Raw genomic sequence first — 12713 nt, forward strand, 5'->3', positions numbered from 1 at the left:
GTAATCGCTTGACAGCACTAGTATTTATCTAATATTATACAACGGGGGACCTAAATCCAGCGATCTGATTGGTTCCCAACTGTTGTATAATGAGCGTATACATAACTGCTATTACGCCCGATCATTTTGTTAAAGTTTGCATATCACTCCGCGCCTGGAAGTAGAAACAGTTACAAAGTAAAACATATGTTGGATGATGGAGTGGGTGTAAATGTTGTTACTCCGGGAGTGAGCAAGGCGATGGAGAGACTAACGAAAGCTTAGGCATACGGCGAGTGAACTGCTCCATAGGATAAATTGCCGGCGAACCTCTCTATCGGAGCCTTCTCTCGGAGGGACGCTAAAGTGTGTTGCATAGCGACCGTCGATGCATAGCGGCAGCCAGGAGGGACTACTTTTTTGTATTTTTTAAGAAAACGGCTACTTTGACTTTCCTGGTTTCTTTTTAAATGTAGTGTGTCTATGACTTTCGTTTCGCCATAACAGTAACCGTTGTATAAAAGCAATAGATCACTTCAGTCAGTGGCATGTGCTCATTATACCACTGTGAAGGGGGTCGCCGGCCCTCCGCTGCGCGTCGGGGCCGGACAACGCCCCTTAACAGTGGTATAATGAGCACATACCACAGCCTGGCGTGATCTATTGCTTAATTATATCTAATATCAAGGCCAGAAGCTATGTGCGCCTCGGATGATATTATGAATCATAAAGACTGCGTCTGACGTCTCTGGCACTTCCACAACAAGTAGAGACTCGTAGTGGGGGATATCTTGGCCATGGTTGAGAGGAATTGGGGGAAAGGAACTTTGGCCTTGACCCTCTGAAGTCCATGAACTGTAACATGGAGGAGAAAGGGATTGTACTCCGGGAGCTGAGCTGCCGGACTTGCCGCCATGCTCCCCGCGCCGGAGCAGCCGGACTGCCGCCGAGACCCACCGGACCTGCCAGCTTCGGCGGCAGTCCTGCAGAGAAAGGGATTGTACTCCCGGACCTTAGCTGCAGGGCTGCTGCCGCCGAGTTCCCCCCACCGGAGCTGCTCGTCCGCTGGTCCACAAAATCTTAGCTATGCTCTGAATGGAGGGGAGTGGGGAAGTGGGAGGTAATATTCAACTGTGCCCCCTTCCTACGTAGGAGGGGGCGCCGAAAGTGACTCGCTCGTTTGGTAACTGTAGGCGGGGTACTTTCAGAAATGCATGTCTCACTCAAAAAAAATCATGCAAACTTTTTTCAAAGTTTGTATCCATGTTGGAGCACCAGAGACCCAAAACAACACCCCAAATCCCAGGAAAAGTGTTGTTTTCATAATATGTCCCCTCTAAGACAATATGATGAAGTGATTGGTCTGACCTGGTATCCTTTGATGCGCTCCATCTCCTTGCTGGCCAGAGGGTTGCTCTTAACAACACATACGAGAGCCTTGACTGCTGCGTACAACCCCTCCACATCGGACGCCATGGCAACCAGGCCCAGAATGGCCGCCGCCCCGCCAATGTACTGCAGGTTGGTGGCCACGGGCTTTGGCATGAAGGCCCGCACTCCTGATAGAACACAAAGATTGGAGAACAAGTTAGAGAATAAAAATGCTGCAGTGAATAGCAAGCAGAATACTTTTGTTAGTAGAGACTAGTCCCTTGGAAGTAGCATATTCTAACAAACTCTACAACAAAGGCCTATCATCTGAGGCCCATCATTCTTGTTCCACCTCATCATTCTCCAGGATGCCAACCTCAACATTCTTAAATTCTCCTTGCCATGCTGCAAGTTGATCTATATACAGAACGTTAAAGAACAAGGAGTTTAGTAGTTTAGAGTTTAGGTTATAAACAGGATGTTTGGGTTACCTAGGTAACCAATCACAGCAGCACCAATGGTGCGGGCGGGGCCGTTGAGGTGGCCAGCGGCATTATGGATCAACTTGACCGGAGTGGCATTCTCATGAGACGACACGGCGAGCTGGAAATTAGGCAGGACAGACAGGAGTCAATAGAGACCAGACAGACCTCCACAACTAGTGACACTTTTAAAACGTTACTGTCACCACCAGATCCATCCCGAGGTCACAGGTATAGGAGGAGACTCACCGAGGTGTGAGTGGAGGTGATCTTTGAACTGACCTGTTTAGCGATGGCTTTGCTGTCCAGTTTGTTGTAGACCTTCCTGATCTTGGCCACGGTGAGAGAGGAGACGGAGACGGCATAGAGGCTGAAGGACACCTTTTCCTCTGGGACCAAAGACACCAGAGAGGGGGGAACACCCTCCGTCTTGGAGTCCCTACCTGGAGACATAGTCAGAGAGCGAGACAATTAGACTGACAGACATAGAGAGTCATAAATACAGACAGAATAACATTCATAGAGAGACGAACAGAGAAAGATAGACGGATAGACAGAGGATAATAAACCAATGACTTGTATTTAAAAACAGAACCTAAAAAATAAATCTGACCCTAAACAACCCAGACCCCAAAAAACCCAAACCCTAAAATTACTCAGACCCTAACAGAACCCAGCCCCTAACAGCAACCAGGCCCTAAAAAACCTAGATCCTATAATAACTAGCAAGCTAGCTAACTAGCGAGCCTAGCAGACCCCTGGTAGACCCCTAGCCTACTCACAGGGGAGGTAGACAGCCTGGAAGCTGCCCACGTAGTTGGGTCCCAGCTCATAGATGGCGGCGACCCCAGGAGCGGGCACCACCTCCTCCAGGAAGTGGCTGGGTCCCAGGCGCCACAGCAGGGAGGACACCAGCCGCTGGGCGGGGGGCGTACCGATGTAGCCGTACACCGTGCTCACCACCGGGGGGTTGGCTGAGCCCGAGCCCCCGGGGACACTATGGACGTAGTGGAGCTGGGGAAACAGCACACTAATTAGAGGGACGTATACACACACCATGAAGGTAGAGAGGGAGACAGAGAGGGAGGGGAGATGGAGGTAGAGAGGGAAACAGAGAGAGGAGGAGAGATGGAGGTGGTGAGGGAGACAAGAGAGAGGGGAACAGAGAGAGGAGGAGATATGGAGGTAGAGGGGGAGATAGAGAAAGGGAGACCGAAAGAGGGAGGGTAGATGGAGGTAGAGAGAGGGAGACAGAGAGAGGTAGACAGAGAGAGAGGTTAGATGGAGGTAGAGAGAGGGAGAAAGAGAGAGCGTGAGCTAGAGTTAAGGCGAGGAAGAGGAACAAAGAGGTAGGGAGGCTGGGATACCTTGACAGTGCTGAGCAGCTGTCCGTCCAGGTAGAGCGAGGCCATGCTGTTCTTTAGCATGCCTTTACTCATCACCACCACCAGGTGATGCCACTGGCCCTCCAGGATCTGGTCCGCACAACGGACCCTCGCACAGCAGGGAAGAAGCTCGTAGAAAGACCCCTCCTCTCTGGACTCATCGGCTACACAGAGACAGAGACAGAGAGAAAGAGAGAGCAGGGGGCGAGAGCAAGGGGAGGGAGTAAGAGACAGAGACGGGGAGAGAGAGACGCCGACCAGGTATAGACTCACACCTGGCGTCTATACCACCATAGCCTTGCCATGGAGAAAGACAGTCACTTTCACAATTCACCAGTAACGATAGATATAAACAGACTACAGAGAGGATGTGATGCCCTAAAGAGGGGACTACATAACAAGTTTAATCACATTTATTTATTGGCCTTCTACACCATTGTTTTTTGAGGTTTTATTGTTTATCACTGGGGTTTTAATGCTATTCATTTGGCCATATTGTCTCACTAACTTTCAGGCCAATTGAGCAATTAGAAATGCAATTTGAGGGCAGGATATCTGTTGTGACTGAAAAAGAAAACCAATAATTGTGAGTGAGAAAAAACACACACACAAAAATACATACGCACACACACACACACACATCTCCACAAAATGAACACACAGCACTCACTCACACCAGACTCACAGTAGGAGTGCAGCAGCTCTTCCTTGGTGGAGACGGATAGCGAGCGGTCGCTAGGCGAAAGGGTGATGGACAGGCAGACGTAGTGCTGCTCTGAGGCCGATGCCCGTCGCACCACTGTCAGCAGACGCAGGGGGTGGAGATGGGGGGCGGAGCTAAAGCGCTCCACACAGAACCAGGTGGAGTAGGTGAGGCCGGACGCTGGGGGGAACACCCTCTCCCCTGAAGGGTGGGGGAGAGAAAGGAAACAGGTGGAGGGGTGCAGAAAAAGAAAGGATATGACACCAATAAAAAACAAGTGGTTCAATAGAACACCAAGAAATATTTCTTGCTATTGTGGAAATGCAATTCATACCAATCCTCCAGTGAAGTATAACATTACCTGCTCCTCGGCCGCTTGGTACCGCCCCCTCACTTAGGGCGGAGTTGGAGGTGGTGTTGGTGGGGGCATTGTGGGGAGCCAGGCTGGGCAGGAACAGACACCTGGAGACCAATAAGAAGAGACCAGAGAGAGATACAACCAATGAGAAAACACCAAGAAGGGCCATGACCAATGAGAATAGAGCAGGATGAGACACAGCCAATGAAACAGACAAGTAAAGCTTTAACCGATATGAACAATAGAGGCATATGTATAAGTTTACCTTGTCGTCAACAACAACGCCAGTGTCAGAGAATTTCAGGGGTTAATATAACCTGACTAACTGATAATTTGATATACGTAAATAACCCATACAGACAAAATGGTTAGTATGAATAATATAATATATATAATAATAATTAATGAATTGTCCATGAAGAGGTTCTGACCCAAAGCCCTCCAGCGACGTGTCAAACTCTACGAAGGCCGGGGTGACGGCTGAACCGTGCAAGCGGATGTCATGGGGCGTCGTCATGGATACCAGGCACTTCACCCGGGTGAGGGGGACGGTGCTGTCCTCGCTGGAGCGGACCAGGCTGCGGCTGATCCGGTACTGACTGCTGTCCTCCCCCGGCGTGGTAAACACGCTGTCGGGCCCGAAGCCCTCCATCGACGTGGTCATGCTGCCTGCGGGGGGCGGGCACAGCAGCAGGGGGCGTTATCTCAGGTGCATTGTCACAGGAATCCATCACTTAACAAAAGGGCTCAGGGAAAGACCGCAAGAGCATTATCACGGGGCTCCATCAGTTATCACAGGACTCAGGGAATGATCAGAAGTGTCATCATAAGGGCATTATCACAGGGCTCAATGCTCTAGTTTTGTTTAGTAGAACAGAGTCTGTGTTAAAGCTCGAGTGCTTTTTAGTAAAGAGCCTGCTTTAATCCTCTAGTTGTGTCTACAAGAACAGAGCCTGCATTAATGCTCTAGTTGTGTTTAGTAGAACAGGGCCTTTACAAATGCTCCAGTTGTGTTTAGTAGAACAGAGCCTGGATTAATGACAAGTTATGTTACTGGAACAAAGCCTGTATTAATGATCTAGTTATGTTACTTACCTTGTGTATGCAAAGTGCTATATAAATAAAGTTGCCTAGCCTTGCCTTGCCTTGCCTTACTTAGAACAGAGCCTGTATTAATGCTCTAGTTGTGTTTAGAAGAACAGAGCCTGTATTAAAGGGGTAGTTCGGAATATAGGGCCTGATTCCCAAGTAAGCCTTGGTGTTCTTTATCATTGGAGACAGTTTTCAACATACTTCATTCAGTCCTTCTAGTTGCAGAGATTGCTCGTGCTAGGCTAGCGCACAGCAACAGGCAATACTAGCCTGCTAATAAAACAGTCTTACCCAATCAACAGTACACCCGAGGCAAATCAACTATAACACCAGAAGGTTGATGTAAATGTCTGTGTTGATAGAATAATAGAATAAGAACAGAGTTGATAGAATAAGAACAGAGCATAAAACCAACCTTGCATTGCATTGCATTTTGAGGGACTTGCTGTGTCTCAGCAGCAGTGTTATATTCCTGGTAGTAGGCTACGGCAGCGGTGGACTGATACCTAGGTTAAATTTCGCTGCTGCTGAGAAAGTAGTCCCTCAAAATGCGATGATTCATGCGATGCAGGGTTTGTTTTAGTTCTAACATTATTATATCAACACAGACATTTACATCTATAGTCTGGCGCAGTGGCGGCTCGCCTATAGAGGGCGCTAGGGCACCTCCCTCCCGCCGACCGGCCATCTTTTCTTTTTAAATATATTTAAATATATATATTTTTTAATAATCTTCTCATTTTGAGAATTAATCTATACAATTGCATTCGAATAATGCATTTACTTTAGAATATCTTTAGAATCCCCCATAATTAAATCTTCCTTCACTTACATGTTCAACGTTCATTTTGGTGAAGTAGATGTCTTCCGTGGGGCGCAGTTCGCTCAGCCCCACATGCCTGAATTATTATTATATTATTGCTAGGCAGAATAGTACATAATTTCGCCAATCAGCGTCGTCGAATTGTATGGCATTGGGGCGCTCAAGATATAACCCCAAGCGCAGTGCACCGTCCACTGCGCGTAACCGCGCATTTGCCATTACCTCAGAGATCAGCAAGATGGCGACTTTGAGTACTGCTACCACTGTTTCCCTGTGAGTTCAGCTAGCCCCAAATTCAGTTAAGTCTTTGCTTATGAATCCCTTCGAAAGAAGAACATTTGCAGAAGAATTGCAAGTAAAGAACTCAGAGCAGAAAAGCCAGAAGTGAACATAACCCAACAAGCAAGAGAAAAGGATAGAGCCTACAAGAGAAGTTTTTCCAGAGTTTTGTTCAGGCTTGGCTAACTAGCTGTGGGTATGCCAATGCAATTTTTTGCTTTCCTTGTATACTTTTTAAAATAAGTGTGTGTGATAGTTCGTGGACACAGACAGGGTTGACAGACCTGAAACATCTGTCAGAACGGATAAAAAAAACAAAAGAGTGCATATGAACAACTGTGTGAAGCTAGCCATGCTAGAGGTAAGCAACTTCTATTTATTCCACTAGGCTATATGTATTTCCCTTGATATGGACACTGGTTGCAGACCCTCACAACCTTCCCCCTACCCTTTCAAGTGTACTATATATAGTTCTCTGCAAACCTATGGTGGGACCAGGCCTTCATTGTGCATATTGTATACATTCCTCTGCAAACCTATTCAGTGTACATACTGTATATATTTCTCTGCCAACATGGTGGCATCAGGCCTTCCGTGTGCATATTGTATATAGTCCTTTGCAAACCTATTCAGTGTACATACTGTATATAGTCCTCTGCAAACCTATGGTGGCATCAGGCCTTCAGTGTGCATATTGTACTGTATGTAGTCCTCTGCAAACCTATGTTGGTATTATGCCTTAAGTGTGTCTTCAACAACCACACACAAAAGTTTGCACATTTACATGAATTTTGTGGAAATCATATTTCATTGTATTGCTCTAAATGCATACTAATGCAGACTGTAGATATATTTATGAGTGATGTTTACCAACACAATGGCTTGGTCGTAACACACTCACCCATTATCTCTATCTCTCTCTCTCTCACTCACACACAGAGAGAGAGAGAATGTAATTCAAAGTTATGTTGATGTATCTGCACTCTTAATGTTGCTGATTTCTACAAGGCAAAAAATTAACTTAAAACTTAGTTCCCTAGCTCCATTCGTCTTTGTAAGTAAATGTTCTTTTTTTGCCTTTACTATTATGTCAGAATGCACCAGAATGCTTTGTTTGTTTGTGAAAATCACAAAAAAATCTTGTGGGGGAGGATGCCCCCAGACCCCCGTACAGGGGTTTGGAATGCAAACGTTCAGCCCCCCCTCAAATATATTCCACCAGCCGCCACTGGTCTGGCGTTATAATTGATTTACCTCGGGTGTACTGTGGAGTGGGTAAGACTGTTTTATTAGCAGGCTAGTATTGCCCGTTGCCGTTCGCCAGCCTAGCACGAGCGAACTCTGCAACTACAAGGACAGAATGAAATGTGTTGAAAACTGTCTCCAATGATAAAGAACACCAAGGCTAACTTGGGAATCATGTCATGTCCAAAATTCAGAACTACCCCTTTAATGCTCTAGTTGTGTTTAGAAGAACAGAGCCTGTATTTATGCTCTAGTTGTGTTTAGTACAGAGCCTGTATTAATACTCTAGTTGTATTTAGAACAGAGCCTGTATTTATGCTCTAGTTGTGTTTAGTACAGAGCCTGTAGTAATGCTCTAGTTGTGTTTAGAAGAACAGAGCATGTATGATGCTCTAGTGGTGTTTAGAAGAACAGAGCCTGCATTATTGCTCTAGTTGTGTTCAGTACAGCGCCTGTATTAATGCTCTAGTTGTGTTTAGATGAACAGAGCCTGTGTTAATGCTCTAGTTGTGTTTAGAAGAACAGAGCCTGTATTAATGCTCTAGCTGTGTTTAGAAGAACAGAGCCTGTATTAATGTTGTAGTGTTTATTTTCCTTTTGTGTGAGTGTCTGTACTGTCTGTATGTATTCCCTTTTGTAAAGCGTTGTTGATTACCAATAAAAAATAAAATAAAAAATGCTCTAGTTGTGTTTAGTAGAACAGAGCCTGTATTAATGCTCTAGTTATGTTTAGAAGAACAGAGCCTGTATTAATGCTCTAGTTATGTTTAGAAGAACAGAGCATGTATTAATGCTCTAGTTGTGTTTGTTTAGTACAGAGCATGCCAGGGTCTTACTTCTCATCTCAGCATCGTAGCTCAGGGAGCTGGGCTTGTGGACGCGGTACTGTTTCAACAGCTTCTTATCCCACGCCCCACAGTTCAGAGGGTTGCCCAGCCGCAAGAACTCCCTGCAGCAGGAGGGGTTAGATAGGAAGAGAGGTTAGAGTTGTGAGAATGTGATTAATGCGTGTGCTTGTGTAATGCATGCATTATTCGTGGTACGTGCGTTTATAGTGTCTATCTGTGTGATGCCTACCTGAGGGCCATGGGCAGCAGGGCCTGGGAGGCCAGCCTCTCGAAGGTCCTCTGGAGGGGAGGGTGCAGGGGGTGGTCCTCGTCCCCCAGCGCGTGGCCACAGCGCTGCAGCAGCCGCTGGTGCAGCCCTGCCTCACACAGCACCTGCTGGTTCCTCTCGCTGTGCACCAGCACCTGCAGCAGGTTGGACACTGCCAGCTGCAGGTCCAGCGCATGCTGTAGAGAGAGGGAGAGGGATTTGGCAAAAAATAAAGCAGACGCATTTTCTACAAGCCAAAGGAGCGATGAATGGGGTTATACGTTATAAAATACCAGAAATCCCTTGTATAAGCCGTATCTTATTACGCATCTTTGCCTATAAGCCAACTACATGTATCGCCCCATGCTGGCGTGAAACCGTAACCAAATTGTTTAAGTGTACGATATTTCTTAGGGTCGTGGAAGGCGCCGCGTTGCACGTCAGCTGAGGGTTGAGAACCGAGTACATCCGTGAGGAACTGGAGATAACGCTGATTTAAACTTTAGTAAAACTTTACTTCTTGCCAGGCTCAGAAAACAAGATGTTCTTTATTTGGCAGGCAATTAATTTAGTCACAAAGGCATTGAATTATGGATCATGAACTGAGGGCACAGGCACATTGTGTAAAACGGACTTCCTTGTTGCTTTAGTCAGTTATTAAGCGATGCCAATGTTTATTTATGTAAAAGGTTGCAAAAAGTTTTTTACTCACAAACCTCTAATGCATATGGGCTTTTCTGTCAGGCTATCTTTTTCTTTCAAATCTTTTTGGTTGCAAAATCGACCTATAAGCCGTACCAGAAAATAAGCCTCTGCGACAGTTTTGGTTTGTAAAATTAGGTTTCACTGATTTATTTAAAATTCTTATGTTAATGTTGCCTACACAAAAGTCTGTGAGGGTTCATATCGCTACGCAGAGACCTGCACACACCCAAGTTTGCACAGCGTGGATGTACAGCAAGATGGGGTGTCCTCACTGAGGTTTTGCATTAGCTAATCGCTGATACATTAAACGGCGAATGAGCATTGCGTAGAGTTGACAGCCTGACAACAGAATGAAAAGAAAACATCCCTGGACGTTTTGCTTTTTCCACCTCTTTTCACTAAAGCCTTGCATCTCACAACTCCAATCCCCCAACCTCTGAGAATAGATACAATATCCATACCTTAGGGAAAACTGGTCGGGGCTACGATCAGATCATCAGAGAAATAGAAACACTATAACAAGTGAACTACTATGAATAAGCAAGGGCCGGCTTAGCGTGTAGCCGTGTACATCACTTTGGATAAAAGCGTCTGCTGTAAATGTATGTAAATGTAATAAGCAAAAACTAAGAGAACCAGAAACAAGGCGCAGGGTGTTGATACAGTTACAATTCTCTGATAAGAAATGATTGCGCTAAATCGGAGAACATTTTTAAATGCTTTAAACTTTAACTGTTGACTATTTTGTTTGTATACATTGAGAACAGGGGTCTCGAACTAGGGTTCCTTCAAGGATTTCCTCAGACAATACAGAGTGTGAAGGCCTGACCTCTGGTTGGCTGTCGGAGCTGACGGAGGGGAGAAGGTCCAGGATGGCCAGCACCGCCCCAGGGTGAATGACCACCACGTCGGAGGAGGGCTGGGGGGGCCCGGCCTGGGGGTTGGCGTGGTACACCTTCAGGTCATTCACTGCCTTCACCTGGGCAGGGGGGCCTGAGGTGCCATAGTACCCATGCCTGGGAGGACACGTTGGAGACATTACTACTAGAGACCAGTCCAGAAGGGACCAGTGGACACCAGTCCAATTTAGAGCAGTTTACTGAAAAACCTTAAAATAACACTTAAATACCACAGAGAACATTCACTTAAAGGAGAAATCCGGTGTAAAATGGATTTGGGATATGTTTGGTATGATAACGAGTTGTAATGTTTGTTTTGGAGCAAAAAAGCGCAGATAGAAGGGATTATTAATTTGGCTGTTTTTAGCCGTTTCTATCAAAACGCTATAAACTTGGAACGATAGGGGCATGTGTTATGGTAAAAACTGAATCGCTATTTTAAAACCACTTAAAAGGTTTGAAGTAGACACTTCTTTGGTAGTATAATAAGGGTTAGGGTAACCCTATTAAGAAGGAAATTCTTTAAAAACAATACCATCAGTAGTTCACCCGTCAACGCCATCTGGTTTACTCGATAAGTAGATTGACGAACACAGACATTGTGACATCCGTCAACAACACGCAAGCTCTGTATTCGCCAATCTACTTATCGAGTCTTAAAAACAAGATGGCATCGACGGGTGAACTACTGATGCCATTGTGTGTATAAAATGTCCTTTTTAATGAACAATCTGTACACTTACAAATTGATCAATGCCTCGTTTTATATTTTAAGACCCTTATTATACTACCAAAGAAGTGTCGGGCTATTTCTAGCCTTTTAAGTGGTTTAAAATAGCGATTTAGATTTTACCATAACCCATGCGCACATCATTCCAAGTTAATAGCGTTTAGGTCGAATCGGCTAAAAAGAATGCGTCTTTACGCGCTGTTTTGCTCCCAAACCAACATTCCAACTCGTTATTCTAATAAACATATCCCAGATCCATTTTACACCGGATTTCTCCTTTAATATACCACGAGAACAGTCACTTAAAATATCACGAAAACAATCAGTTAATATACCACGAGAACAGTCAGTTAAAATACCACGAGAACAGTCAGCTGAAATACCACGAGAACAGTCAGTTAAAATACAACGAGAATAGTCAGTTAAAATAACACGAGAACAGTCAGTTAAAATAACATGAGAACAGTCAGTTAAATAACACGAGAACAGTCAGTTAAAATAACACGAGAACAGTCAGTTAAAATACCAAAGACAACAGTCAGTTCCAATACCACAGAGCAGTCAGTTAAAATAATCAGAGTACTATCGGTCTACAAAAGTTAGTCTTCAACACTCAATTAAGTTTGGTTGAAGATTGCACAAGCCAATAACACCCCTTTACAGTCTAAAGGTAGGAAATCAAGGTTACAGTGGGATAAGAGGAGGTGGAGGAAACAGAGGTGGGAAGAGGAGGTGGATAAGGAGGTGGTTTAATTTAGTTAGGTGACTAACCTTAACACTGTGTTTGTCTTTATTACAATTAGTCAAAAGGACTATTGTTCTTTATATTATATTACATTTTATATAATATAATATACCATTTGATATTTCAAGGTGTTTTTTTAACCTTGAGGTCTTGATTTTTTAAATAGTGATATCTGATTGGTGCTCCTGCTCAAATCCCCGGGCTGGGAAGATAAACAGGCTAGAAAGCCAATAGGAAGAGAGGGTGGCGCTACCTCTTCCTGGTCAGCGCTGGAGTCCCCCAGGGGGAAGGAAGAGACGACTCCTGGCTGAGACAGGGAGGAAGTTGCTCTGTACGACTGCACACACACACACACACACACACACACACACACACACACACACACACACACACACACACACACACACACACACACACACACACACACACACACACACACACACACACACACACACACAGCAAAGCAGGAGGTTAGAAAAGAGAAACACAGATCAAGAAAGAAGAGGTTAATGAGAACGCCAGCCAGCGAGCTAGAGACAGTGAAACATCAAAGATATACAGATAATAACAAGCGCCACTTCATAGCGGAGTGAAAGGGTCCTCGCTAAGCAACAGCTTATAGACGTCATAGTAGACCATGACAGCCAGCATGTCTTTAACCAAAAAGGTCAAGCCGAAATGCTGACACAAACACACACACACGCACGCACACATCTTTTCAGGGTAGGTGTGTCGTAATCTGGTCAAGACTTGACTTGATTGACAACCATCTGTCCCCTGTAGCTATTTCAGCTGCACTACAAAACATACACAAACAACCCC

The 12713-nt window shown here is 45.2% G+C and overlaps 1 protein-coding gene across 2 annotated transcripts in view; it reads right to left on the reverse strand.

The window, feature by feature from the left end:
* Nucleotides 1-12713, reverse strand: part of wdfy3 (WD repeat and FYVE domain containing 3) — an 81192-nt gene that overhangs the window by 52506 nt on the left and 15973 nt on the right. The window contains exons 14-25 of one of the 2 annotated variants that reach the window (XM_030357859.1): nucleotides 12145-12228; nucleotides 10347-10533; nucleotides 8795-9009; nucleotides 8554-8666; nucleotides 4710-4947; nucleotides 4282-4382; nucleotides 3903-4121; nucleotides 3200-3381; nucleotides 2615-2846; nucleotides 2115-2275; nucleotides 1842-1953; nucleotides 1348-1538 (exon numbers count right to left, since the gene is read on the reverse strand). In XM_030357859.1, coding sequence (XP_030213719.1) covers nucleotides 1348-1538; nucleotides 1842-1953; nucleotides 2115-2275; nucleotides 2615-2846; nucleotides 3200-3381; nucleotides 3903-4121; nucleotides 4282-4382; nucleotides 4710-4947; nucleotides 8554-8666; nucleotides 8795-9009; nucleotides 10347-10533; nucleotides 12145-12228 — 2035 coding nt within the window. The remainder of the gene's footprint in view (nucleotides 1-1347; nucleotides 1539-1841; nucleotides 1954-2114; nucleotides 2276-2614; nucleotides 2847-3199; nucleotides 3382-3902; nucleotides 4122-4281; nucleotides 4383-4709; nucleotides 4948-8553; nucleotides 8667-8794; nucleotides 9010-10346; nucleotides 10534-12144; nucleotides 12229-12713) is intronic. The other variant, XM_030357860.1, reaches the window with a different exon arrangement.

This window comes from Gadus morhua, chromosome 6, assembly GCF_902167405.1.
Source record: "Gadus morhua chromosome 6, gadMor3.0, whole genome shotgun sequence".
Taxonomy (NCBI): domain Eukaryota; kingdom Metazoa; phylum Chordata; class Actinopteri; order Gadiformes; family Gadidae; genus Gadus; species Gadus morhua.